The sequence below is a fragment of the Aspergillus udagawae genome, assembly GCF_001078395.1.
Source record: "Aspergillus udagawae IFM 46973 DNA, scaffold_4, whole genome shotgun sequence".
Classification (NCBI taxonomy): domain Eukaryota; kingdom Fungi; phylum Ascomycota; class Eurotiomycetes; order Eurotiales; family Aspergillaceae; genus Aspergillus; species Aspergillus udagawae.
In genome coordinates, this window is record NW_025091267.1 from 1621542 (window position 1) to 1643991 (window position 22450).

General features: G+C 50.9%; 10 protein-coding genes and 1 non-coding gene across 11 annotated transcripts; 7 read left to right on the forward strand and 4 right to left on the reverse strand.

Annotated features, from left to right (window-relative positions):
- Positions 1-30: 30 nt before the first annotated feature.
- Aud_r0021 lies at positions 31-150 on the forward strand. Its single transcript, XR_006253271.1, has one exon. It is a non-coding gene; the product is annotated as a 5S ribosomal RNA (ribosomal RNA).
- Positions 151-339: 189 nt separating this feature from the next.
- Aud_005961 (uncharacterized protein) lies at positions 340-943 on the reverse strand (the record flags this gene model as incomplete). The annotated part of the gene is made up of 2 exons (XM_043290870.1): positions 340-863; positions 928-943. 2 exons carry the CDS (start codon positions 941-943, stop codon positions 340-342), a joined length of 540 nt encoding a protein of 179 aa, XP_043146805.1.
- A 929-nt stretch (positions 944-1872) lies between these two features.
- Positions 1873-3781, forward strand: Aud_005962 (serine/threonine-protein phosphatase 2B catalytic subunit; the record flags this gene model as incomplete). Its single annotated transcript, XM_043290871.1, has 5 exons — positions 1873-1990; positions 2061-2392; positions 2447-2704; positions 2763-3667; positions 3718-3781. The coding sequence occupies 5 exons, from the start codon at positions 1873-1875 to the stop codon at positions 3779-3781; spliced, it is 1677 nt and encodes a 558-aa protein (XP_043146806.1).
- A 643-nt stretch (positions 3782-4424) lies between these two features.
- Aud_005963 (uncharacterized protein) lies at positions 4425-6452 on the forward strand (the record flags this gene model as incomplete). Its single annotated transcript, XM_043290872.1, has 3 exons — positions 4425-4797; positions 4871-5006; positions 5057-6452. 3 exons carry the CDS (start codon positions 4425-4427, stop codon positions 6450-6452), a joined length of 1905 nt encoding a protein of 634 aa, XP_043146807.1.
- A 78-nt stretch (positions 6453-6530) lies between these two features.
- On the reverse strand, positions 6531-7331 carry Aud_005964 (alpha/beta hydrolase; the record flags this gene model as incomplete). The annotated part of the gene is made up of 1 exon (XM_043290873.1): positions 6531-7331. The coding sequence occupies one exon, from the start codon at positions 7329-7331 to the stop codon at positions 6531-6533; it is 801 nt and encodes a 266-aa protein (XP_043146808.1).
- Positions 7332-9382: 2051 nt separating this feature from the next.
- On the forward strand, positions 9383-9978 carry Aud_005965 (DUF3759 domain-containing protein; the record flags this gene model as incomplete). Its single annotated transcript, XM_043290874.1, has 3 exons — positions 9383-9398; positions 9541-9672; positions 9734-9978. 3 exons carry the CDS (start codon positions 9383-9385, stop codon positions 9976-9978), a joined length of 393 nt encoding a protein of 130 aa, XP_043146809.1.
- A 1418-nt stretch (positions 9979-11396) lies between these two features.
- On the forward strand, positions 11397-14755 carry Aud_005966 (SPX and EXS domain-containing protein; the record flags this gene model as incomplete). The annotated part of the gene is made up of 7 exons (XM_043290875.1): positions 11397-11401; positions 11478-11532; positions 11609-13153; positions 13219-13362; positions 13412-13585; positions 13634-13723; positions 13775-14755. The coding sequence occupies 7 exons, from the start codon at positions 11397-11399 to the stop codon at positions 14753-14755; spliced, it is 2994 nt and encodes a 997-aa protein (XP_043146810.1).
- A 384-nt stretch (positions 14756-15139) lies between these two features.
- Positions 15140-16076, forward strand: Aud_005967 (Bax inhibitor-1 family protein; the record flags this gene model as incomplete). Its single annotated transcript, XM_043290876.1, has 3 exons — positions 15140-15286; positions 15345-15415; positions 15482-16076. 3 exons carry the CDS (start codon positions 15140-15142, stop codon positions 16074-16076), a joined length of 813 nt encoding a protein of 270 aa, XP_043146811.1.
- Positions 16077-16943: 867 nt separating this feature from the next.
- Aud_005968 (putative amino acid transporter) lies at positions 16944-18719 on the reverse strand (the record flags this gene model as incomplete). Its single annotated transcript, XM_043290877.1, has 5 exons — positions 16944-17735; positions 17793-18021; positions 18080-18434; positions 18502-18584; positions 18655-18719. 5 exons carry the CDS (start codon positions 18717-18719, stop codon positions 16944-16946), a joined length of 1524 nt encoding a protein of 507 aa, XP_043146812.1.
- A 430-nt stretch (positions 18720-19149) lies between these two features.
- On the reverse strand, positions 19150-20272 carry Aud_005969 (putative short chain dehydrogenase/reductase family oxidoreductase; the record flags this gene model as incomplete). The annotated part of the gene is made up of 3 exons (XM_043290878.1): positions 19150-19815; positions 19905-20155; positions 20221-20272. 3 exons carry the CDS (start codon positions 20270-20272, stop codon positions 19150-19152), a joined length of 969 nt encoding a protein of 322 aa, XP_043146813.1.
- A 526-nt stretch (positions 20273-20798) lies between these two features.
- Positions 20799-22295, forward strand: Aud_005970 (DUF1479 domain-containing protein; the record flags this gene model as incomplete). Its single annotated transcript, XM_043290879.1, has 2 exons — positions 20799-21068; positions 21126-22295. 2 exons carry the CDS (start codon positions 20799-20801, stop codon positions 22293-22295), a joined length of 1440 nt encoding a protein of 479 aa, XP_043146814.1.
- Positions 22296-22450: the final 155 nt, after the last annotated feature.

Below are 22450 nucleotides of genomic sequence, written 5' to 3' on the forward strand. Positions count from 1 at the left end.
TTCTAGACCGTCTACTTCCATCTGGAAAGCACATACGACCATAGGGTGTGGAAAACAGGGCTTCCCGTCCGCTCAGCCGTACTTAAGCCACACGCCGGCCGGTTAGTAGTTGGGTGGGTGACCACCAGCGAATCCCGGCTGTTGTATGTTTTTGATGCTCTTTTTGCTTCGTTGAATGCCATTCGATGAGGCGCTTCCGGTGGACATGGCGCACTCTTTTGGTCAAAAGGTCGTCCTCACTGTGGAAGTCTGAAATGCGCTCCATTGACCGGAGACATCTGTGCAAGCAATATCAGGAATTCAGTTTCTGATGTCATCTGTCTGGCATAGCACCGTTGCCTATTTCACATCCAACCCTCCAAAAGCGCGATCCAACTCTTCACCCTCATCGCGAGGTACCATGGCAGGAAAACCAGACGAGCTTTGGTTGCCGGATGAGCTGTCCAGTAAGCTATGGTTTGACTGATTCTTTGACGATGGAGCCGGCGCCGGATTGATGGGTTGAAGCAATTTCTCATCTCGATCCAGCCAACCGGGAGCGACACGCCTCTTTTCCGCAAGGTCTCTTTGCGATATCGCTTCCTCCCACTTTTTGATCGCGTTCTCGGCCTCGATCCGCGTCCTGTTCAAATGTTCCTCCAGCGACTTGCAAGAGGCCAGTATCTCTTCTGGGCGCGCCGCATGCTCGCCGCTTGGGGAGACCACATAACGGGCCTTGATGTCCGGATTACTGGGATCAACGGTAACAGATGGAGGTAGAGTCGATGGAACTGATTTGTAGGTGTAGGGAAGAGTGACTGAGGTAGGCAGATTGATGAACGGGGAGACTGTCAAGGGGACTTGGGCAAGAAGCGGATGAGGACCTGTGCGAGAGCACCGTCAGTACTACTAATGGCTAATTCTTAAAGAGGTTATTGAGATACGTACGGAATGATTCATACATGGCTGTTGCAATTTGGTTCTATTGAAGTGCAACGAGATAGAAAGTAAGACGCGTTGGAGTCTAGAGTGTCAGAATGTGGGCGTGGGGAAGGCAAAGGAGGATGAACCATCGGACGGATATCCCCGCACTCCAGGGACAATTCCAGTAGTAGTATTTGCCTCAAGGAATCATAGTCTCCGGCGTCGACGCAAGAGAGGCCGATGATAGATGAATGAGACATATAACCTTACGTATTTGATCGCAGCACCCGCCAATGAAACGGTCCAAGATCAATTAGAACCCGTAAATCCATGCGAAATGCAGCTTGACTTCATCAGACGAGTCAGGGTAGGTTCCTTGTTGGCAAATCCCTGACCCAGATCAAGCTGTACTAGAGCCTCCAGCCTGGTCAAAGACCTTAGAAAAGACCTGCCCTCATCTTTTGCCAGGTTCTCTCAGCCCACCCCAATAATCCTGCATTGCCCAAGAGCCATTACTGAATTGCTTTTCTGCTCATACATACCTTGTCTTCACCCTTCCTTTATCCAGTCTATCTCTTTTCCGCCACGCGACCCACGGTCACCTCAGCTTTACGCTATTTTAGGAAAAGGCAATACACTTGGCTGTATCCTAAGAATCCCAAGGTTTCATATCCATAATTTCTCCTCACTATCGACCCTTTTCTTCTCTACGCTTTTGTCCTTTCTTCCCTATAGTAAAGTCCATCATCGACCGGACGATTGATCTTTTTGATCACCGACGTCAAGGCAGTTCCTCGATCCGGCCTTCGTCTCGTGTGTAAAATCCCGCCGCTGTTTAACCCCACCACAAACTTGCCTCCGCGCAACCAACTTGCCCCCTTCTCCTTGATCTGTCCACTTGCGCACCGAAAATCTTCCGCAGACTTGCTTCTTTGAAGTCGTACTACTTTTTAGTTCACGCTGCGCAAGATGGATCAAGCACTGGCGCGCGCGGTGAGGGACAAGAAGCCGGTCCCGGAGATCGACTTCACACTACACACCATGGAGGATGGCACTCAGGTCTCCACTCTGGAACGAGTGATTAAAGGTATGCTCTGATATTGAGTCTTTGTTGCGTTGTAAACATTCGCCATCTCTAACCAATTCTGCGGACTCAGAGGTGCAAGCGCCGGCTTTAAGTACTCCAACGGATGACATGTTCTGGTCTCCTGAAGATCCTTCGAAGCCCAACCTCCAGTTCCTGAAACAACATTTCTATCGGGAAGGTCGTCTTACAGAGGAGCAGGCACTATGGATCATACATGCCGGAACTCAGATTTTGAGATCTGAACCTAATCTGCTAGAGATGGATGCGCCGATTACAGTCTGTGGCGACGTTCACGGTCAATACTATGACTTGATGAAACTTTTCGAAGTCGGTGGTGATCCGTCCGAGACGAGGTACCTTTTCCTGGGTGATTATGTCGACAGAGGTTATTTCAGCATTGAGGTGAGAGATGACTACTCGGGAGACCTGAAGGTCGGTGAAGCTGATATCGGCTAGTGCGTTTTATATCTCTGGGCCCTGAAGATCTGGTACCCGAATACACTTTGGCTGCTCCGAGGCAACCATGAATGCAGGCATCTCACGGACTACTTCACCTTCAAGCTGGAATGCAAGCATAAATACAGCGAGCGTATCTATGAGGCCTGCGTTGAGTCATTCTGCTCGTTGCCGCTGGCGGCGGTGATGAACAAACAATTCCTGTGTATACATGGCGGCCTAAGTCCTGAACTTCACACTCTTGAAGATATCAAATCGGTGCGTTCAAAGCTGTTCGAATGTTTCTTTTTGATCTTTCTCTAATGTGCGTCTGCAGATCGATCGTTTCAGAGAGCCCCCGACTCACGGTTTGATGTGCGATATCCTCTGGGCTGATCCGCTTGAAGAGTTCGGACAAGAAAAGACGGGAGATTACTTTGTTCACAACAGTGTTCGAGGCTGCTCTTACTTCTTCTCGTACCCCGCGGCTTGCGCTTTCCTTGAAAAGAACAACCTGTTGTCGATCATTCGAGCACATGAGGCGCAGGACGCTGGATATCGCATGTACCGAAAGACTCGGACGACCGGATTCCCAAGTGTGATGACTATCTTCAGTGCTCCCAACTACTTGGATGTCTACAACAATAAGGCTGCCGTCCTGAAGTACGAGAATAACGTCATGAATATCCGGCAGTTCAACTGCACGCCTCACCCGTACTGGTTGCCGAACTTCATGGACGTGTTTACGTGGTCGCTTCCTTTCGTTGGTGAGAAGATCACCGATATGCTCATCGCCATCCTCAATACCTGCTCTAAGGAGGAGCTCGAAGACGAGACTCCCACATCCGTATCGCCTTCCGCTCCTTCTCCTCCGCTCCCAATGGACGTGGAGAGCAGTGAATTCAAACGGCGGGCGATCAAGAACAAGATTCTTGCCATCGGACGTCTCTCGCGCGTCTTCCAGGTGTTGCGGGAGGAGTCTGAGAGAGTTACTGAACTCAAGACGGCTGCTGGTGGTCGTCTCCCTGCTGGTACTCTGATGCTTGGTGCCGAAGGAATCAAACAGGCCATTACCAACTTTGAGGATGCTCGCAAGGTTGACTTGCAGAACGAGCGTCTTCCACCCTCGCACGAGGAGGTCATCAAGAGAAGCGAAGAGGAAAGACGGGCTGCACTTGAGCGTGCACAACAGGAGGCAGACAATGACACCGGCTTGGCTACCGTCGCCCGGAGAATTAGCATGTAAGTCCACTCTTCTCCCGGCAAGAGGTCTCATCGCCTAATAAGCACAGGTCGGCTGGCTCTGGAAGGTCTCGTCGGCAAAGAGATGCCCCCCGGGAGATTCGGGAAGCCTGAATCGGTTAGGTCACGTCCATGTGGTAGTATTTCCGGCAGAGTATCTGTCCGTCGTGGGGGCTCAATGCTTGCCGGTGCTTGTACGAAGGTCCCTAAGTTTTGACCGCCTGGAGTCCAGTGAGTCCGCAGGAAAAACAAGGTTACAAACTGCTCCCTTTGCATCCAACCTGTCATTTCTTGGTTGAATGTGACGAGCGAATAACTGCGACTCTGGCCAGGTGGATACAGCTATAATTTCTGCACAGAATTCTCGAGGCGTCCGTGACGCCTCGACTACACGAGCTGATGAATTGATACACCATGGTTTTCTTTGCGCTATGTGTATATGGTAGCGGATATTGTTGGTTCTTGGGGTTGTACCGTTGTCTATACAACCAATGTGTTCCACTCTTTGGCCAGAATGACATATATGGTAGACGTAGAGAGATCTGTAAACATTTATCGGCAATTTTCACTATGAGAGTTCACCAAATCCCCGCCGACTACCACAAAAGACTGTGGTTTTGTGGTAACCCATGTTGTTCTGGTCAACTGTCATGCCGCCAAGACAACTCGATAATTCCCGTTTTGCGGAACGGAAGACTTGCTTTGGTTCACTCTCCCCTCTCCAAATGCTCACCAGCATACCACGCGCGTCGAGTCAATGCCTCCCAAACTCCGCAGCTCGATTTCGAAGAGCCTGTCGCGGCCATCGGACAATGGATTGATCTTCTACTGCCCATCCTGCTCAATCTGGAGACGAAGCGTGACAACGCGTCCCCGCGGCAATGTCACTCCGCGACGAGACGAGAAACACCTCCCATCGTTGCCATCGATACCCTCGGCGAATGTGTGCCGCCGTCAACTTGCAACATCGACTTTGGTCAGTGCTCGAAGGAACGTGCCAGAACGGTTCAGGGAGCTGTATGAAGCCTTGAATCGGGTCAGGGATGCCGCGCCGGAACAGGTGAATATCAGCCGATTACAGCTTGCATTGCGTGGATTGGAGTCAGAAGTCCCGCTTATCCGGGTAGCTGGTTAGTTCATGTTGATATGTGGAAGGTATTGAGAGAGATTGTAATAGTGGCTAACTGATGGCTTCGTTTACAGTGCTCGGTTTAAATGACGCGAACGCTGCTCGCAGGCTCGTGCGTCTGCTACTTGCTGATCCCTTGAGTTCTCGGGAACCCTGGGAGGATGTATTAGATTCCGAGGATGCGGATATGTCGCGGGGGCTGCTGATTCGGTATTAAACCTCGCTACCATAATGGAAGTGAGACGCTGACAGGTTGACAGATACGGAGAAGTGTCGGAGACGATCCCTAATGACCTCCTACCTACGATCTCGGTGCCCTCGTCGATCTTGAAGAAAGGCAACATTGAAATTCTGGTATCTACGCTCGGCGCGGAGACGGACCTCTCACCCGCACAACTTTCCGCGGATACATTCCTGGTGCCCACGGTGGCGATACCCATATCGCAGTCCGGCCGGCACAATGCAGTGCGGTATCCAGTCCACAGGAGTATTGTGTGTGGCAGGGGCGTAGATGGTCTACTCGCATACAGTGGCTTGGTCACTCGATCGGACCTGAAGAAACAAGCGCGGTTGGTCTACGGAGCTATTGCACTGCCTGGCGCTGCCGCGGAATCAGCTAGCGATCGCATAAGCTTTGTGGACCTCGATAAAGCTGATGTCGCCTTGGCTAAATTTCGCGAATCCGTGCAGAACGCGTCGCTGTACGAGAGGGGGTGGCATCAGAGTGGTGTGCAGCCGGTTGTGGATTGGCTGTCGTCCTTACGGACAGAAGCAGGAACCTTGGACCCCTCCCTGAAGACTCTGATTGAGGCGCTGATTGATTCCGCGGAGACGAGTGTGATGACGGAGGAAAACAGGAGGATTCTGGAGCAAGAGACCGAGTCAGTCCCTGACCAGGTCCGCGAGCAACTGGTCCGAGTTGTATCTTCATGGGCGGAGAGGGCTCACACCGAGCTACAGAGTTCGCTCGAAGAAGGATTCGCAAGCAAGCCGTGGAAAGGCCTCGCATGGTGGAAGCTGTTCTGGCGAGTGGACGACATTGGCATGATCACGTCTGAGATCCTGGAGAAGAAGTATCTCTGCCGCGCGGAGAAGGAGGTGATTTGGACTGCGGGCAAATTCGAGCAGGCTGGCGTGCTTGAAGCACCCCGGATCGTAACTGAAGATCTGCCCGCTGAGCCTGCGAAAGAAGACTCGAATAGTTCTGAGACTCGGACAACTCCAGCGCAACCAGCGGAGCCCTGGCCGCCGCAGATAACAAACAGCCGAGCAAAGCTCCTAGACACCACTGTGCCGTCGTTGCAGGCTCTGGCGCAACGACTCGTGCTCTTCAGCTTATCGACTACGACGCTGACAACCGCACTCTCCGCATTGACCTACATCTCGCTCCCCACTGCCTCCATCTATGAGACAGGCACAATGGCCGCAGTGGGGTTGATCTACTCGCTGCGGCGACAGCAGAAAAAATGGGATGCCGCCAGAAACTTCTGGGAGGAAGAAGTCCGGGAGGATGGCCGAACAGCTTTAAGAGAGACAGAGCAGCACCTGCGTACAATTGCGCAGGAGGGAGGAAGACGGGTTGAAGAAGACTCGCCAGCCAACACAGCCCGTCAAAGCATTGACCAAGCCAGGAAAGCTCTTGAAGAGCTAGATTAACGCACCTAATTAGACGCCTATCTCTATATCAACGGACTGTACAGTACCATTTCTACTGTTCTTTTTTGTATCATTAATTCACGTAATCTCCACACTCCCCTCGGGTACACCCTGCCAACTGCGCAACCGCCGCGCAAAGAATTGCATAACAGGCATCATCTCCTCCCGGTTCCGCGGCATCCCATCGCCCTTCCGCGCGTACTGATGGACCTCCACAAACTCAAAGACCTGCTTCGTCCGCTGTATAGCCCCATCACTCACAGCCGTCGGCTCCCGCCCACCCACCAGTAGCACCGGCGTCCGGCTCTTCCTCCCCACCGTACTCCCAGACAGGGGATACGGCGCCCCGATGGAAATCACTCCGGATAGAGACGCATCCGCATCCGCATCCGCATCAACCCCAGCACTCGCACCCTGCGTCCTTTCCCTGTTGGCCATCTCCCTCGCCGCAACCAACGCGGCCATCCCGCCCTGCCCGAACCCCAGGACCAGGATCTCCCGCGGCCGATACCCGCATTTCTGCACCAGCACGCCCCGGATTACCTCGTGGACGAGCAGGGTCGTCGCGCGCTTGAACCCGGCGTCCATGTCTAGAGTGCCTGTCGCCGAGTCGAAGGAGACGTCGTCGCCCCAGTGGAAGCCGCCCAGGTCGAAGGGGAGGGGTGTGGGCGCTTGGATCGTCACGACGGTTGTTTCGGGAAGGTTGAGGGCCCGCGCGAAGGAGGTGAAGGCTGCAGCTGTGTCGCCGAGGCCGTGCAGGAGGAGGAGGATGTTTGGCGGTGCGGGGTGGGTTGCGCGGGGTGGGCTTTGGGGAGGGGTGATGGTTACGGTGTGGTGGGAGGGGAAGTCGGCTGGCGAGGGAGGTTTTTTGGATGTCATTTTATCGTTGTTCAGAAGGGGGACTGGGTAGGTCCGGTTGTTGGTGAGATGTTGTTTTCAGTAGTAGGTAGCTGTGAGTGAGCTTTATCAGTGTGGGGTAAATGGTTCAGGTTGGACTATGTCCTCTCAATCAGATGTTAAGATGATCAATAGCATGATAGAGTATTTCACGCGTGTCAGTTTAAGAGTCGCACTGCTGTTGTTCATGCACTTAGCAAGGAGTCGTCGAGAGGAGCAAGAATCAGTCATGACGTTGGTGATGGAAAACGTCCTAGAGCTCAAGCTCAGTTTATGCCTTATAAATCAGGCCAACACCACCGCTGTAGTACTCTGCCTGAAATTTCTGGAATCCATTTCCGAGTCTTCCTAACGCTAAAGCTTCAGATGCAAACTCCGATAAGAGAACCCGGTGCCCATCAGTCTTGCAATGAGCTCCTACATTTTGATTGAGCGGACAATATCTGTCCGAGATGAGCTTGAAAATCGGAGGGAAAGGTATGCACAAGCGAAGGGCAAAAGACCTGCCCTATCAGGCTCGCAGTCATTTCCCAAGTTGATACTGCTCCTTGGAGTGGGTCCTTGGGTAACAAGTACAAGGTATCACACTCAGCTCGCTTGCGGAGTCAAGGACGACATTGGATGAGTGAACGGTCAAGAGACCGCTTCATCCTGCTTGGCCCGTAAACACGACAACATGTCTGGCTCGTGTTTCACCTTCACCGACTTGACTCCATTGAGTCCATCCAGCTTCAGCCACGATGCTTAGGGAGCTGATAATAGTACACCGCCACTTGTGAGGGGCGAGGATGCATGATGCAACGTGGAAGCCTCTCGTAGTGGACTATTGACGGTGGTTCCGATTATGGAGCTTTGAGGTGGAGAGCATCCAGTAAGTACGTAGTGGCATTTTGTATGAAGAGAGATATGCTCCACCCTCTCGCTAGTGACCGGAGGGATGCATCTCTTTTTGTAGAGATATGCTGATGCACATACTACACAATGGACTTTGTGGAGGATAGCGCTCGTATGACTGTACGATAGACAAGCTTTCACAAGAGAGCTTGGCGGTCTCACCAATTCCTCGGCGATTCGGTAAATCGATCCCAGCAATCACTAGCTGAGTCGATACTGCTAAGTGCTAAATACAGTAGTGTGGATATTATGGCTCATCCAAAGTAAGGCTGAGCGAGAGACCCAATTTCCCGGTCTATCCGCCGTTGGATTAAGTCAACTGAGGAGTGTTGGCTATCTATTACCTCCGTTTATTATTACATGCGTAGTAAGAACTCGTTACCAGGCTGACGACTGAGTCTCGACTTGTATGGAAATACTCAAGGCTGTAATATGCTAGCGCTGGTCTAATGGATTCTAAGCTAGGTACTATAGTTGGGGATTGGTACCATGGGAGAGAGGGTCATTCTCCCTCTGAGTCGGCTCCGAAATAGACGGGAGTGTTGCTCGTAATAATACAGTTACGAACAGTAAATGCTACTGCCTAAATCTGAAGCAATCTTCTTCCAGCTGAAACTGCTCCTGTCCTCCTCGTGGAGCAATCGCTCCCACTAACTGGCGTATGCAAACGCCTCCAACTCCGAGTCGAATGACACAACTTGCAAGTCTCCAAAGCTGGATAGACGCTGTGGCGCATACACCATTATTCACGTAATGCGAAACACCATGGGAGGGTCGGAGGGAGGAGTAGTGCATAACTGCTGCGTAGAGAGGTGATGCCATACCATTACCATCATTGTACTCCGGACTGTTTTCCTTCGCACCACACTCAAGGATAGGGGGGGCAAGACGACCCATCCGATCTTCCCTGCCAACCTCGTAAGGCTCAGGCAGTGGAGTTATGAAAATAGACGCTGAGACGATGGCGCGAGAGGGGCAATGAGGACTCCCCTGAGTTAGCTGATAACCCCGCCATGTGCAGGGATATAAGTTGAGCAGACTGCCTCCCCCCTGTGGTCCGGGGCTATCCCATCGCACAACTATCGCAACACTTTGAACTACCTTTAGATTCCTAAACTCTTTCTTGTTATCGATTCAAAATGGCTTGGGGCTGGGGTAAGTCGTTCCTTTTCACTTCAATCTTGAATGTGACTCTGGGAAACCCTCCTGCTAGGATCAAGAATGGGTCCCGTTCACTTCTCGCCCTCCATTCCGTTTTTACTCGCCGTGTTCAAAGACTAATGACGCGATCATCCAGAGCAATCCGACGAGGCTCAACGTGAGGTGTACGGCGAGCGCAAGCACGAGAGCAGCCTGTCTCATGAGCTCATTGCTGGAGCTGCCTCGTTTGCCGGCATGAAGGCTTGGGAGGACCACCAGCGTCGAGAGGGTAAGTATACGGCACCCTATTTAGTGTGTTAGCAAGCACTAATAGCGTCTCAATCTGCTAGGCAAGCCCGTCAGCCATGCTTTCGCCAAGGAGGCCCTGGTAGGGTTTGTCGGTGCTGAGGTCGACAAACTCATCGAAACAAAGGGACTCGATGAAGCGGATAAGATACGCGCTCGTCGCCATGCTAAGGAAAATGCCGAACGCATGTACGATGAGCACTATATCGACCGACAGGGTGCTCCAGAGTACGACCCGGGTCGCTACCCACCTCATGAGCGCTTCGAGCGCCCTGTTGACCGTTGGTAAACGCGTGCCGTAAGGGACAGTCAGACGGCATGTACTTAGGATCAGAACAGTGATGAAGGCCAGAAACTGAATTATCTCTGCATGATTGTTGAAAATGATCAAGTTGCTCTCACACCTTCATAGAAGACGATCATTGATAGTGTCGCTCCATGACGCAACCCGTAAGAAAAACAACAGTCAAAGTTGTTGAGTGACGCCACCAGTCTTGGCAGCGTTGCGCAGATATCTGGTATGTAGGAGTCCGCCCAGTCAGGCGATATGCATGAACATCACCTTTATTTAGATAGTTGCACGAGACTCTCAGGGCCCGACTCTAGTGCTTTCAGAGTTTACTTTCAACAATGCATTCGCATTTTGTCAGTTTGCGGACTTGAACTTTGATGAGTTGATCCAAGTCGCTTGATGCCATTCCGCAGTGCCTGGACCACATATCACGCAGTCACATGTCTACAGTGACTAAACAACGGTGACTCTAATAGGTTGCCGACCTGGTTCCTGAAGCGCAAAACCAATGGATTCAACGGATCAAAACCACTCTGATGACATTCTGGCCATGGAGCCGTAGAGCCCTCTAGATATGCGATGGATCGAAATCCACTTCAATCGAGCAGTGATGATCGAGAGATACACTTATTCTTCCAAATAATAGTAAATATCTACCAGCCAACCAGATTGTCTGAAACTGATACAAATGCAGCCCGGAGTGGATGCACAAATGAATTCATCGCATGCTGCACGTGCGCCTGTCTAAGGTGATTGACCAACCAGCGTGCGTTTTCTCTATTGTCTGGTTAAGGTACTGCCAAATACTAGCACTAGTAGGTAGCTAGACTGCTGGAGGACCATCTTCCACTCAATTGAATGCCGTCTTCCAGTTTACTTGTGTGTGAGGAGGATTACCTTATCCGCCTTAGATTCTACTTACTTCTTGGCAGCTTCAAACTGCCCAGAATACGTGATGACGACTTTTTTTCAACCAGTTTGAAGTTTTCTTGCGATTTTGCCAAAGTTATTTTTCTTTTTTCTTTTTTTTTTTTTTTCTCTAGCTCCTCCGATCTTCATTCTTTGTCTCTTGGGGCTTTTGCGCACTGCTCGCACTCGTGATTCTGTTCCAATTATCTAGGACATTTCATATGTCACTCCCTTTCCTGGTGTGATGGCTGTTTTCCCCTCCCCGACTAGACAGACTATCCCCGGCAATTGTAACTGAACGAAGCGAAAGTGCACGGCCTGCAAGTAATATCACCATATCACTAGCAGCCTACTAGCAGCAATTTCTAGGCGAAGACGAACGCCCTCTTCATCCTTCGGCAGATCCTCCATAAGCTCCCAATGGGATCCAATCAAGTTTGAACATCCAGGCCCCTTGTCTTCATTCCATCTTTTAATATCATGCACAATCCCGTCTGCGCCCCAGGATGAAGTTCGCCAAGTTCGTGATCCCCAATCTCCATTCCCCCGCACAAACGCCGGACAGCTAACATACGACTGGTCAACAGAGAGTTAGAACAGGAATTGGTTCCTGAATGGCGTGCTAAATACCTGGATTACAAGGTAGGTTTCCGTGTCATGGATTTTACCCCTCAACCACAATGATCTCGTGCTGATACATACGATTTTCCGCGGGCAGACGGGCAAGAAAAAAGTCAAAGCTATCGCTCGGGCCATTCAAAAGGCCAATCGAAGTCCTCGGTATCCGTCTCTCAAACGTACAGGTACTGGACCTGGGGATCAGCCTATCACACCCTCTGGCACGTTTCGCGCCTCGTCAGGTCAAATCTCAGACAACAACAAGAGACTTGAAGTTCCCAACTCGTTCCGCAGTCCGTCAATCCCGATCCGGGGTGATGCCCTTGCGACGACGACGTCCAGATCGACTCCTGGCCAACGCGATGAACGCCAGCCTTTGCGAGTCCCGGGATCGCGATTCTCCGCGGTCATGGGAAGTTATGGCAGCATTATAGCGTCACCTCCACAGCATGGCGCAGCTTCGGATTTGGTCTCTCTAGAGCTCCCTGACCCAGCACTCGATCCAAAGGATGATATGTCCTATTCGCCCCCAAACGGATCAATACGTCGAAGTGTACCGAAGACCCCGTCACCTGTGATGTCCCGGCGTGACACCAATCAAAGTCTGTGTCAGGATGCCGCCAGTAAGAGTCCTGCCGCAAAGCACGCCGGGAGCAAGGGAGGCGGAAGCTTGAGAAACAATTTGGCTGGGCCTTCCACTACGAGGACTTCTCAAATCCTCAAGCGTGTCTTCTCGCAGCCGGACTGGGTACCGCCCGAGAAACGCGCGCAGACTGACACTCCCTTATCAGAGGTTGAACGACGAGAGGATGAATTTTTTGCGTTTCTGGATGGCGAGTTGGCCAAGATCGAATCCTTCTACCAGATGAAGGAGGATGAAGCCACCCAGCGCTTACAGGTCCTCCGACAACAGCTGCATATCATGCGAGATAGGCGGATACAAGAGATTTTGGGCACCAAGTCGAAATTCAAGAAAGATGAGGCGCATCGGTCGAATGGATTCAGCACATTGAATGCTCTCAATGCCTTTCATCTGAAGGAGACATTGCTGGGGCGTGGTCGCATTGGGAAGAATTCCAAAGCGCTGGCGGAGATGAACACTACGGCCGCACTTCAATCGCAGAATCCTGAGGCGGTTTCGGGTCGCAGAGACTTCATGCGCCGACCAGAGGACTCACAGAACGATGAAGTTACTTATCGGGTTGCGAAGCGGAAGCTGAAGTATGCACTCCAAGAGTTTTATCGCGGCCTTGAGCTGCTGAAGGCGTATGCCTACCTTAATCGCACTGCCTTTCGGAAGATCAACAAGAAATATGACAAGCTGGTCAATGCACGCCCTACGATGAGGTACATGTCAGAGAGAGTCAACAAAGCGTGGTTCGTGCAAAGTGAAGTCGTAGAGAACCTGATGGCTGCTACCGAAGACCTATATGCTCGCTATCTCGAGCGTGGGGATCGCAAAATCACTATCTCCAAACTTCGCCATACAATCAACAAGTCGGGCGATTATTCGCCAAACACGTTCCGTGCCGGACTTCTTTCAATGGCCGGTGTCTTGTTCGGCATCCAGTCGTTGATCTATGCTAGTCGGCACCTTGAGCACTCGGACCCTAGTGTGCAGGTCCAAACCAGCTATTTACTTCAGGTCAGTGTCGCCTCGGGACAAGATGGCAATGCTGTCACATATGACTCCATAACTAACTCTAGCAGATATATGGCGGTTACTTTCTTATTGTCTTTCACTTCCTACTCTTCTGCTTCGACTGCATGATCTGGACTAAGACTAAGATAAATTACGTTTTTGTCTTTGAATATGATACGCGGCATGCTCTTGATTGGCGTCAATTGTCCGAGGTACGATCCCTTGCCTCATGTGTCTCAGATTTGATCTAACTCTTGACAGCTACCTTGCTTCTTCATGTTCATGCTAGGCTTGTTTATGTGGCTGAATTTCCTCACCATAAATTCCATGTATGTCTATTGGCCTGTTGTACTGGTCGGCCTCACAATGATTATCTTGTTCCTGCCTGCGCGTGTGCTATACCACAGAAGTCGAAAGTGGTGGGCATATTCAAACGTAAGTGCCATTTGCATTATTTCAAAAAGATTCAGCTGACAACAATAGTGGCGTCTTATACTTGCTGGGTTATACCCTGTCGAGTTTCGCGATTTCTTCCTCGGCGATATGTATTGCTCGCAAACATACGCTATGGGGGTGAGTTCTATCCAATGCATCTTAAAAGGTTAATTTGCTAATGTTTGAAAGAACATCGAGTTATTCTTCTGTCTTTACGCACATCACTGGAACAATGCTCCGCAATGCAATTCATCCCACTCCCGGCTCCTAGGGTTCTTCCAGTGCTTACCATCGGTTTGGAGAGCATTACAGTGCCTCCGTCGTTATGCGGATACTAGAAACGTATTTCCACATCTCGTGAATTTTGGCAAATACATGTTCGGAGTCCTCTATTACGCCACGTTGAGCATGTACCGTATCGAAAGGATGACGCGGTTCCAGGCTCCCTTTGTCACTTTTGCTTTGCTTAACGCCGTCTATACCTCGGTTTGGGACTTGATTATGGACTGGAGTTTGGGGAACCCTTATGCCAGACATCCGCTATTGCGCGAAGTTTTGGCATTCCGAAAGGTTTGGGTCTACTACGCCGCGATGGTCGCCGATGTCATCATACGTTTCAACTGGATTTACTATGCTATTTTTGCCAGGGATATGCAACACTCAGCTTTACTAAGTTTTATGGTCGCCCTGTCTGAGATCTTTCGGAGGGGCGTCTGGACGATATTCCGTGTGGAAAATGAACACTGTACCAACGTTCTCCTTTTCCGAGCATCAAGGGATGTCCCTCTGCCTTACGAAGTGGCTTCTCCCGAGGTCGAAGTGGATCGTCCCGGAGAGGATGTGCAGCTTCAGGATCAACACGCGACCACGCCTCTGTCCGCTCCGGCAGACATTGAACAGGGAACGCCACTTACACCAGGGCTGGCTACTCGTCCTCGCGGCCTTTCTCGCGTTGGTTCGCTCATGGCGGCTGCTCACGCTCAAGATTTCGAGCGGAGGAAGCGTCCAGACCAACTGACTGCGGCCTCTGCAGCCCATGGTCCGACAACTACCGATGACACAAGTGACGAAGAGGAGGATGATCAAGTTGACCCTAGACAAGATACCGACACAGATGAAGCTGTGCCAGAACGCTTGTCAGATACAAACGCTCGAAGAACACCCAAGTAATGGACCATTGGGGGAGTTCTATGAACCGATTTCTTGCACATAGTTGGCGTCTTGACGGTAGCATTTTGGTCAAAGACTTACAGATTTGTTTATGCCATGATTTACGAATATAGAAGATAGATAATACGATCACTGAAAATACGAATTCTAATGGCCTTCTTTTGTAATTCTTTGTTTCTTTCATATTCTACGACTTGTTCGACTTCGTTCTATCCTGCGGCGGTACCACGTGATAGAAGACGTCACATGTTCTGGAAGCTCCCTGGGCCCTCATCATATCGAGCCTATCTGTCGCCTTGCCATCATCGCCCATTAGAGGTCTCATTGTTTTCAGCCATCTTCTTGCTCACACAGAGAATCTTTCAGCCTCGACACTGCAGCAAAATGGCTGCCAACGCCAGATACGAACCAGCTCCTCAAAGGGACTCCTTCGAGGACCATCCTTACCCTCAGGCCCCGCCATCTTATCAGGCAACCGCGAGCCGTGATGCGCCTCGCAGTGAGAACGACAATGTCCCCGACGACTTCAAGGTACGCGCAACGCAACCCGAACTCATCGATAGATGACAATGCTGACTGTAATCCATAGTTTGGCGGCACCGTTGCGGAGGGCACCCTGCCCATCCGTATGCAGTTCATCCGCAAGGTCTATGCGATCCTGTAAGCAGCTCCCCTCGCAAGCTATACATACAGCCCCTGGCAACTAACAATCATCTCCGCGATCAGGACCATCCAGCTCCTTCTCACAACAATCATGAGTTCGATCTCTTTCTTCAGCAACAGCTATCGCCTCTGGATCCAGTCCAACTTCTGGCTCATGATGGTCTCCGTCTTCGGCGCCCTCGGCTTCATGCTCGTCACGTACTGGAAGCGCAAAAGCTACCCCGCCAACCTCCTCTTCCTCTCTGGCTTCACCCTGCTAGAAGCCTACTCCATCAGCGTCGTGACCTCCTTCTATGACGCCCGCATCGTCATCCAAGCGCTCGTCCTCACCTTGGGCATCTTCGTCGCGCTCACCCTGTTCGCCTGCCAGACCAAATACGACTTCACGAACTGGATGCCCTACCTCTTCGGGGCCCTGTGGTTCCTGATTCTCTTCGGGTTCATGGCGGCATTCTTCCCGCGCAATAGCACCGCCGAGCTGATCTACGGTGGTCTGGCGGCGTTGGTCTTCTCGGCTTATATTCTCGTCGATACTCAGCTGGTCATGCGCCATTACCATGTTGAGGAGGAGATTGCCGCTGCGATCTCCCTTTACCTGGACATCCTCAACCTGTTCCTGGCTATTCTGCGGATTTTGAACAACCAGAATAATCAGTAAGTAATCTCGATATGGATACGCGGTGGCCACCGGTCGAATTTGAAGATGGTCAAAGCACACTCTCTATCCTTAATCTCGCCAACAATCTAGCAATAACCACTCAAGATGACAGCACTATGGCCGTTTAATCCGCAACGTTCCAAGGCTAACTAGCAAACCTCAAACTATTTTTACACTCGCTCCCCTCGACCATGATTCATCCCGTATTTTATTAATGAGCGTTCCCCCTTGCACTCTGCTTTCCTGCACCTTTGCTACAGTCGGGGCTTTAATGATGATCGAATCTCTATTATCATAACAGAAATCGGGCAATTTTTTCTCCTCTGACCAGTACCATCGAGAACAGTAGCTTATATTCAGGATATCAAGCAATGATTTGTGAACAGAGACGTGGAATGTAGGACTACATGAATGACCTCTCAGCAAGTAGTCCAAATAGATTGCCATCTTACTATCAAAGCAAACACCATTCGTCTGATCAAGAAAGGTCGTGATCTGATGATTTCACGACTCAAAGGAATGAACCCGATATCTATCTGAGGAGAAATGAAACAAGGTAGTAAGATAAGGACCTTTAACGGAAAATGTAAACGTATGAGCTAGGCCGATCCAAACTGACCTTCCAACGCCTATGGATGGTATCGCCGCGACAAAGTTTCAAGCAAGTAAATAAGTAGGTAATATAGAAAGGAAGGTGTTTCAGGCCAAGTAACTCTTTGAAATGACGGAAGCTTGTCCAGACACGCCCGCTCCGAGAAAATGATGAAGTCAAAGTTGGAGAAAAGTAAAGGAATAATTCGAACCGAGTTTATCATAAAAGGGAGACGATGACAGAGCTGCCATAACCATCATAGTGACACGACGATTTCAGTGCGAAGCTATAAAGAATGTATTCACAATCAAGCACACGATCATGACAACGATGCCGTATACCACGAGCGCTAAACTCAACTTCCGCAGCAAGCCTCGGCGCCAGTGTCGGTTGGTAAGTCGGAGAATTGCGCTGTCGGTAAGTGGTAGGTTCTGGCCGCCCTCGATATCGTTTTCGTCGGCATTGTCGTCGTCGGAGAGAATGTTCTCAACTGCTTCGTCATCTTCTTTCATAAGTCGCTGATGGGTTGGCGAGTCAGGAGACGAAATTTTATAGTAGAAAAGGCCCGGAAGAATGAAGCTGATGCTAGTACTTCCGGTGCTACCAACATAGGCCAATACTGCTTCGAGCGAGGAGACGGTCATCGCCACGATATAGCTTAGGATAAGAATGGTCGTCGTAATGATTGAGAACCGCAGATCGCTCATGGGCTCGGGAGCACGGTGGCCCCTTGGCCCGAGCAGAGGGTGACGGTGAGGCGAGTTCTCGTTTCCAGCAGCAGGCTTGGGTCTCCAGCGAAGCACTGCGTCAATAGACGCTCGACACGGGTGGCATTGAAGCGGGTATGAAAACATAACAAGCATGACGATAGCGGCACGTCCAATGGTCGCCCAGACACCTGGTGGGTACATGCTCACAATGTTACCCCCGACGTTGTCTCCGAAAGAGAGATAGCCTGTGATAGCCACGAGAATGTAGGTGGCTGCAGAGCTTCCGATACTGGCTAGCACAACGCCTGTCACCCGGAAGTGACTGTTGTTGCTAATTTCGTTCAATATAGAGAACATCTGCTTCCAGCGTTAGCATGATATGTCAGGAGTCAAATTGTCGCGCAGGCGGCCTACATTCTGATGACACGTGAACGCAAAGACGATGACGGGGAGACTACTGAGAGCCGGGATGGGACCAGCCCAATGGATCAGACGGACAGGGCCCCGATCGTCCATGGTGTCTCCCTTTACAAAATGATAGACAACCAGTATGACCAAGTAGCCCATTGATACCAGAGCGGCGATACTCGTATACTTCAGTGAGTCCAGACGTCGGAGATAGGAGAGAGGAATGACAATCAACCTGGGATGAGCCGTCAGCACAGGTCCTGCTCAATTTTGAGAGTTGCTGGACAACGAACATGAAAGCAGTAACCCAGAAATGCCGGTCCACCAAGAAGTCATATGCTGGAGTGCTACCAACGAAGCCCTGTACCACACCTGGCATCAAGTCACCAATGATGATGAGGTAACTAACCCCCACTCCAAAACATTTGATCGCAATAGCAGCGTCGAAAACGACGGCCGCATTGGGATATGTGAGCTGCGATAGGGCGAAGAAAGACGAACTGCCCCGGTCAAGGTACTGTGCGCATCGAGCCTGAAGGTAAAGGCCGAGTCCAGCGGTCATTCCGGACCAGAGAATGACGCAGATACCGAGAACGATCCCCATTCGAGAGATGGCGAGCGGCATTGCCAGAACGCCGGCACCGATGACTGTTGAGTCACGATTATATCAGCTCTGGAAACATAAGGAGCTGATGTCCCAACCGGTATAACTCACTCGTATTGACAAGGTTGATCACGCAGCTGATCCAACTGGCATCACCTTGAAACCCGGATGCTCGTTTTCCCCGTACTCCACGTCTAAGCATGATTGCCACTTGATTAGCAAGAGGTTCGCGTAACATATAGAACGGTGTCAGATCAACAATACCGTCGCGACGAATTCCGGAGTCCATCGCCGGGGCCGACCCCGACCATAGCATCCTCTCCCATCATCTTTGGTGAGGGTGGGAGATGATCCTCGAACTGATAAGGGTAGTGGGCACGAGGGCGGTTCTACAAGTTGTTATCACCAAGTGGAGAGGCGATGGGGGTCGTCCAACATAACAACAACTCAGGCCAGCAGAGAGGAAATAGAAGTCCTAAGGAAAAGGTAAACGAGTGAAAGATCTGAAGGCAAGAAGTTCAACTTGAAGGGGCTACATCGGGGAGGCCGGGGATGATGACTGGAGATGAGATGGTGCCAGCCCAGCCTAGACTTGCGACAAAAAGCGGAGGGCAATTCCGGCCCATCTGGGTTTAGCGTGGCTGACTTATCATCTGCTTATCTCACGGTTATCTACGGATCCACACAGTAACTATCTCCATACTCCAGAGTATATTGTCAACTATCAAAGTGTTCGTCATATTCCCCACTGAAATAAAGCTAGAGCTTTATCTTTGGCGCTCCCCATCCTTCCTCTGAAAGCAGATCATATACCTCATCCTCTACCTTGTTCATATCCGACACAGTGTTTCCCCGTCGTCCTGCTGGTCCGGGGTCGTTGAATGGACTGACAGCGCGAACGCTCTTGGAGACTTCCAAGATGGTTCCTCCTTGCACGGGGAATTGAGTGCCTTGGCCTGATTGGTCGCCAATAATCTCGCTGACACTGTCCTGCTGAATGAGAGCCAGCATCACAGCAGCCACCTCTTCTGGGGTTACCCATTCGTCGGCTTTATCGTCGACCATCTTCAGTTTTTCTGGATGATCCGTCCATAGAGGTGTTTTGATGACCCCCGGTGCGACAGCCGTCACACGGATGCCAAACTTGCTGTCAAGCTTGCCCAAGGATCTCACCAGGCCATTGATGGCGTGTTTCGTAGCTACATATATCGGCGCGGCCAGTGCCGGGCTCTGCCCCGCGATACTGGAAATATGGATGATATGCTTCGCTCTTTTGCTACTTCGATTTTGCAGAAAGTGAGATATAGCCAACTGAGTCGTGCGGATCGGATGTGTCAGGTTGATGTCCAGCAAAGCATATCGACCTCCATCTCGTGGATCACGGCTTTCTGAAGTCCCGGGAGGTCGCCAAAAATTGGACCAATGCTGCGAGCCATCAACAAACAGCTCAAAGATATGAATCATGAACCTGAAAACTTGTCCGCATCTGGTAAGAGCAGACGTGCACGACGTACCGGTTCGTAGATCCCAGCACCTGGACATACAATGTCGACGTCACCAAATTCTCTCACCGCAACCTCAAACATTCCCTCTAGCTGCTCCCAGTCGACGACATCTGTCTTTTGGAAGACGGCTCGATTGGGTGTATTTGACTGACTGGAATAATTGTTCACCACCACCTGCGCCTCAGGTCGAAGGGCCAGGTCTGCGATTAGGACGTTGCACCCATTCTCAAGCAGGAGTTTGGCGAAACATAAGTTGATCCCTATCAGGAGTTTAGCAATATATACATGTAGCGAGGGTCTGAGATGTCTGAATTGTTTTACGTACCTGAACCTGCACCTGTTACAATGGCAGATTTTCCTTTGACGGAGAAAGCCATGTCGAAGACTCAAGGTGGAGTTTGGTTGAGGAGAGGACTGTCTCCCAAAGTTGACAGGCCCAGGCTTAAATGTCATAGCAATCCAAGCCCGCCATCGGAGCATTCTGCTAATTCCTCCTCGTCGTATCACCTTGAATGGGGTATTGAGGGGATGCGCGGGGTTGAATTGGCCCGAGGTAATGATGCTCTACTTCTACAAGAACATTACTTTAGATCCAAGTTTGCCGCATGACTACCCGTTTCTTCTATGGTAAATTTAGATGTAGATCGTATCCATTTGCCTTGCGTTGAAAGCCGAAGAGCACGTTCTGATGTTCATGTCGCTCTGCCCATACTCCACACTCAGAGCGGATACTTGCCTCATTTGGAAACCGTGCCGCCTGCCATTTACGGTATCCCGCCCAGTTCTCCACCGATGTATACTGTCATACCGATGGCAACAATGTGTATATAAATCAGGGAAAGACCGGGAGTTGAAATATGGAATACGGACCAACGTTCTACTACGAGCAAGCATTTCATCAGTATGTCGGCGTCCAAACTTCTCTCTAGAGCAGCCGTTCGTGCTGCCTCTACGTCAACATCAACATCACATATGACCAAGACCGCTGGGAACATTTCGAGTGTGTTTCCAAGCTTGCGACCTGACTACAAGCCTGAACCGCTGCCTCCGCGGTTCAAGGAACTGAAACAGAGGCTGTTCGAGAAAAAAGAGAAGGCTCTGGTGCAAAGCTGGAAGAGACTGCTTGAAAGCCTAGAGAAAGAGGTGCATGAGATCAAGGCCAAGGGCAGCGATGTATATCATTCCGTAACTCATTGCCATTATTTTCACTAGGATGCTGACTGCTGGCAGATTATACCATCGGTAGAATATGCAGATATTGTGTCCGGCAGAGTCTCGGATAAACTCCTTGCTGAGATATGGCACCGCGGATCTGTCGTGATCAGGAATGTGATCCCTCGAAAAGAAGCTCGAGATTGGAAAGACAGGGTTGAAGAATATGTCGCTGCCAACAAGGAGCGGGTCAAGGCCTTTCCGCCTGACTCGCCCGCAGTGTTTGAGCTGTACTGGACTCCTTCGCAGGCCGAGGCTCGAGCACATCCCAACATGCTCGAGACTCAGCGTTTCTTGCAGCGTCTCTGGCATTCATCTGACCCTGCGACTCGGATATCCACCCGATATCCTCTGACATATGCGGACCGCCTGCGTATCAGACAGCCGGGAGATGGCAAATTCTCGCTTGGTCCCCACATGGATGGAGGTTCACTCGAGCGTTGGGAGGATCCAGAGTATTCCCGGGTCTACACCAAGATTTTGGAGGGCAAATGGGAAGAATACGACCCTTGGGACGCGAAGCACCGCGTTTCCGCTAACATGGATCTGTACAATGGAGCGGGAGCATGCTCTATGCTGAGATTCTTCCAGGGCTGGCTTTCAATGTCTAAGACCGCGCCTAGAGAAGGCTCGCTGCATGTTTGCCCCATGCTCGTTCAGAGCACAGCCTATACCATTCTGCGTCCATTTTTCGATGCAAAGACATTGCAGCCCAACCTGGACGCCACCTTTCCGGGCGCCGTTCCAGGTGCTTGCCAAGAATACAATCCAGCTACCCACCCTCACCTTGAGCTGGACGCCACAATGGTTTCGGTCCCAGAGGTCGAACCAGGAGATTATGTCGCCTGGCACTGCGACTCGTTGCATTCCGTGGACAAGGAACATAAAGGCAAGGGTGACTCCAGTGTCCTATATATTCCTGCCACTCCAATGTGCGAGATGAATGTGAATTATCTCCTCAAGCAGCGGAACGCAGCTCTCGCCTATTCACCACCTTGGGATTTTCCCGGTGCTGGAGGTCCGGGTGAGGCAGGCTTTAAGGGTGCATTGGACTGGTCTTCCGTCAACGCCGATGGCCTGCAAGCCATGGGTATGGGCACAAAGCCTTGGGAAGTAACCAGTGACATGACTGAGGGAGAGAAGAAAGTTGTTGAAGCAGCAAACAAGGCGTGCTTTGGCCAAGTTTAAGGGGTTACTTCCAAACTTTCATGTGACTTATCAGTTTACCTGTATATAGTGTATCAATATCTCATTCTTCAATTGCCATTATTGTGGGATAAATAGTCCGTGCATAAGATAGTTTAAGAGAGGTTTAGTGTAGAGCTCACCTTAGCTCAGCGTTC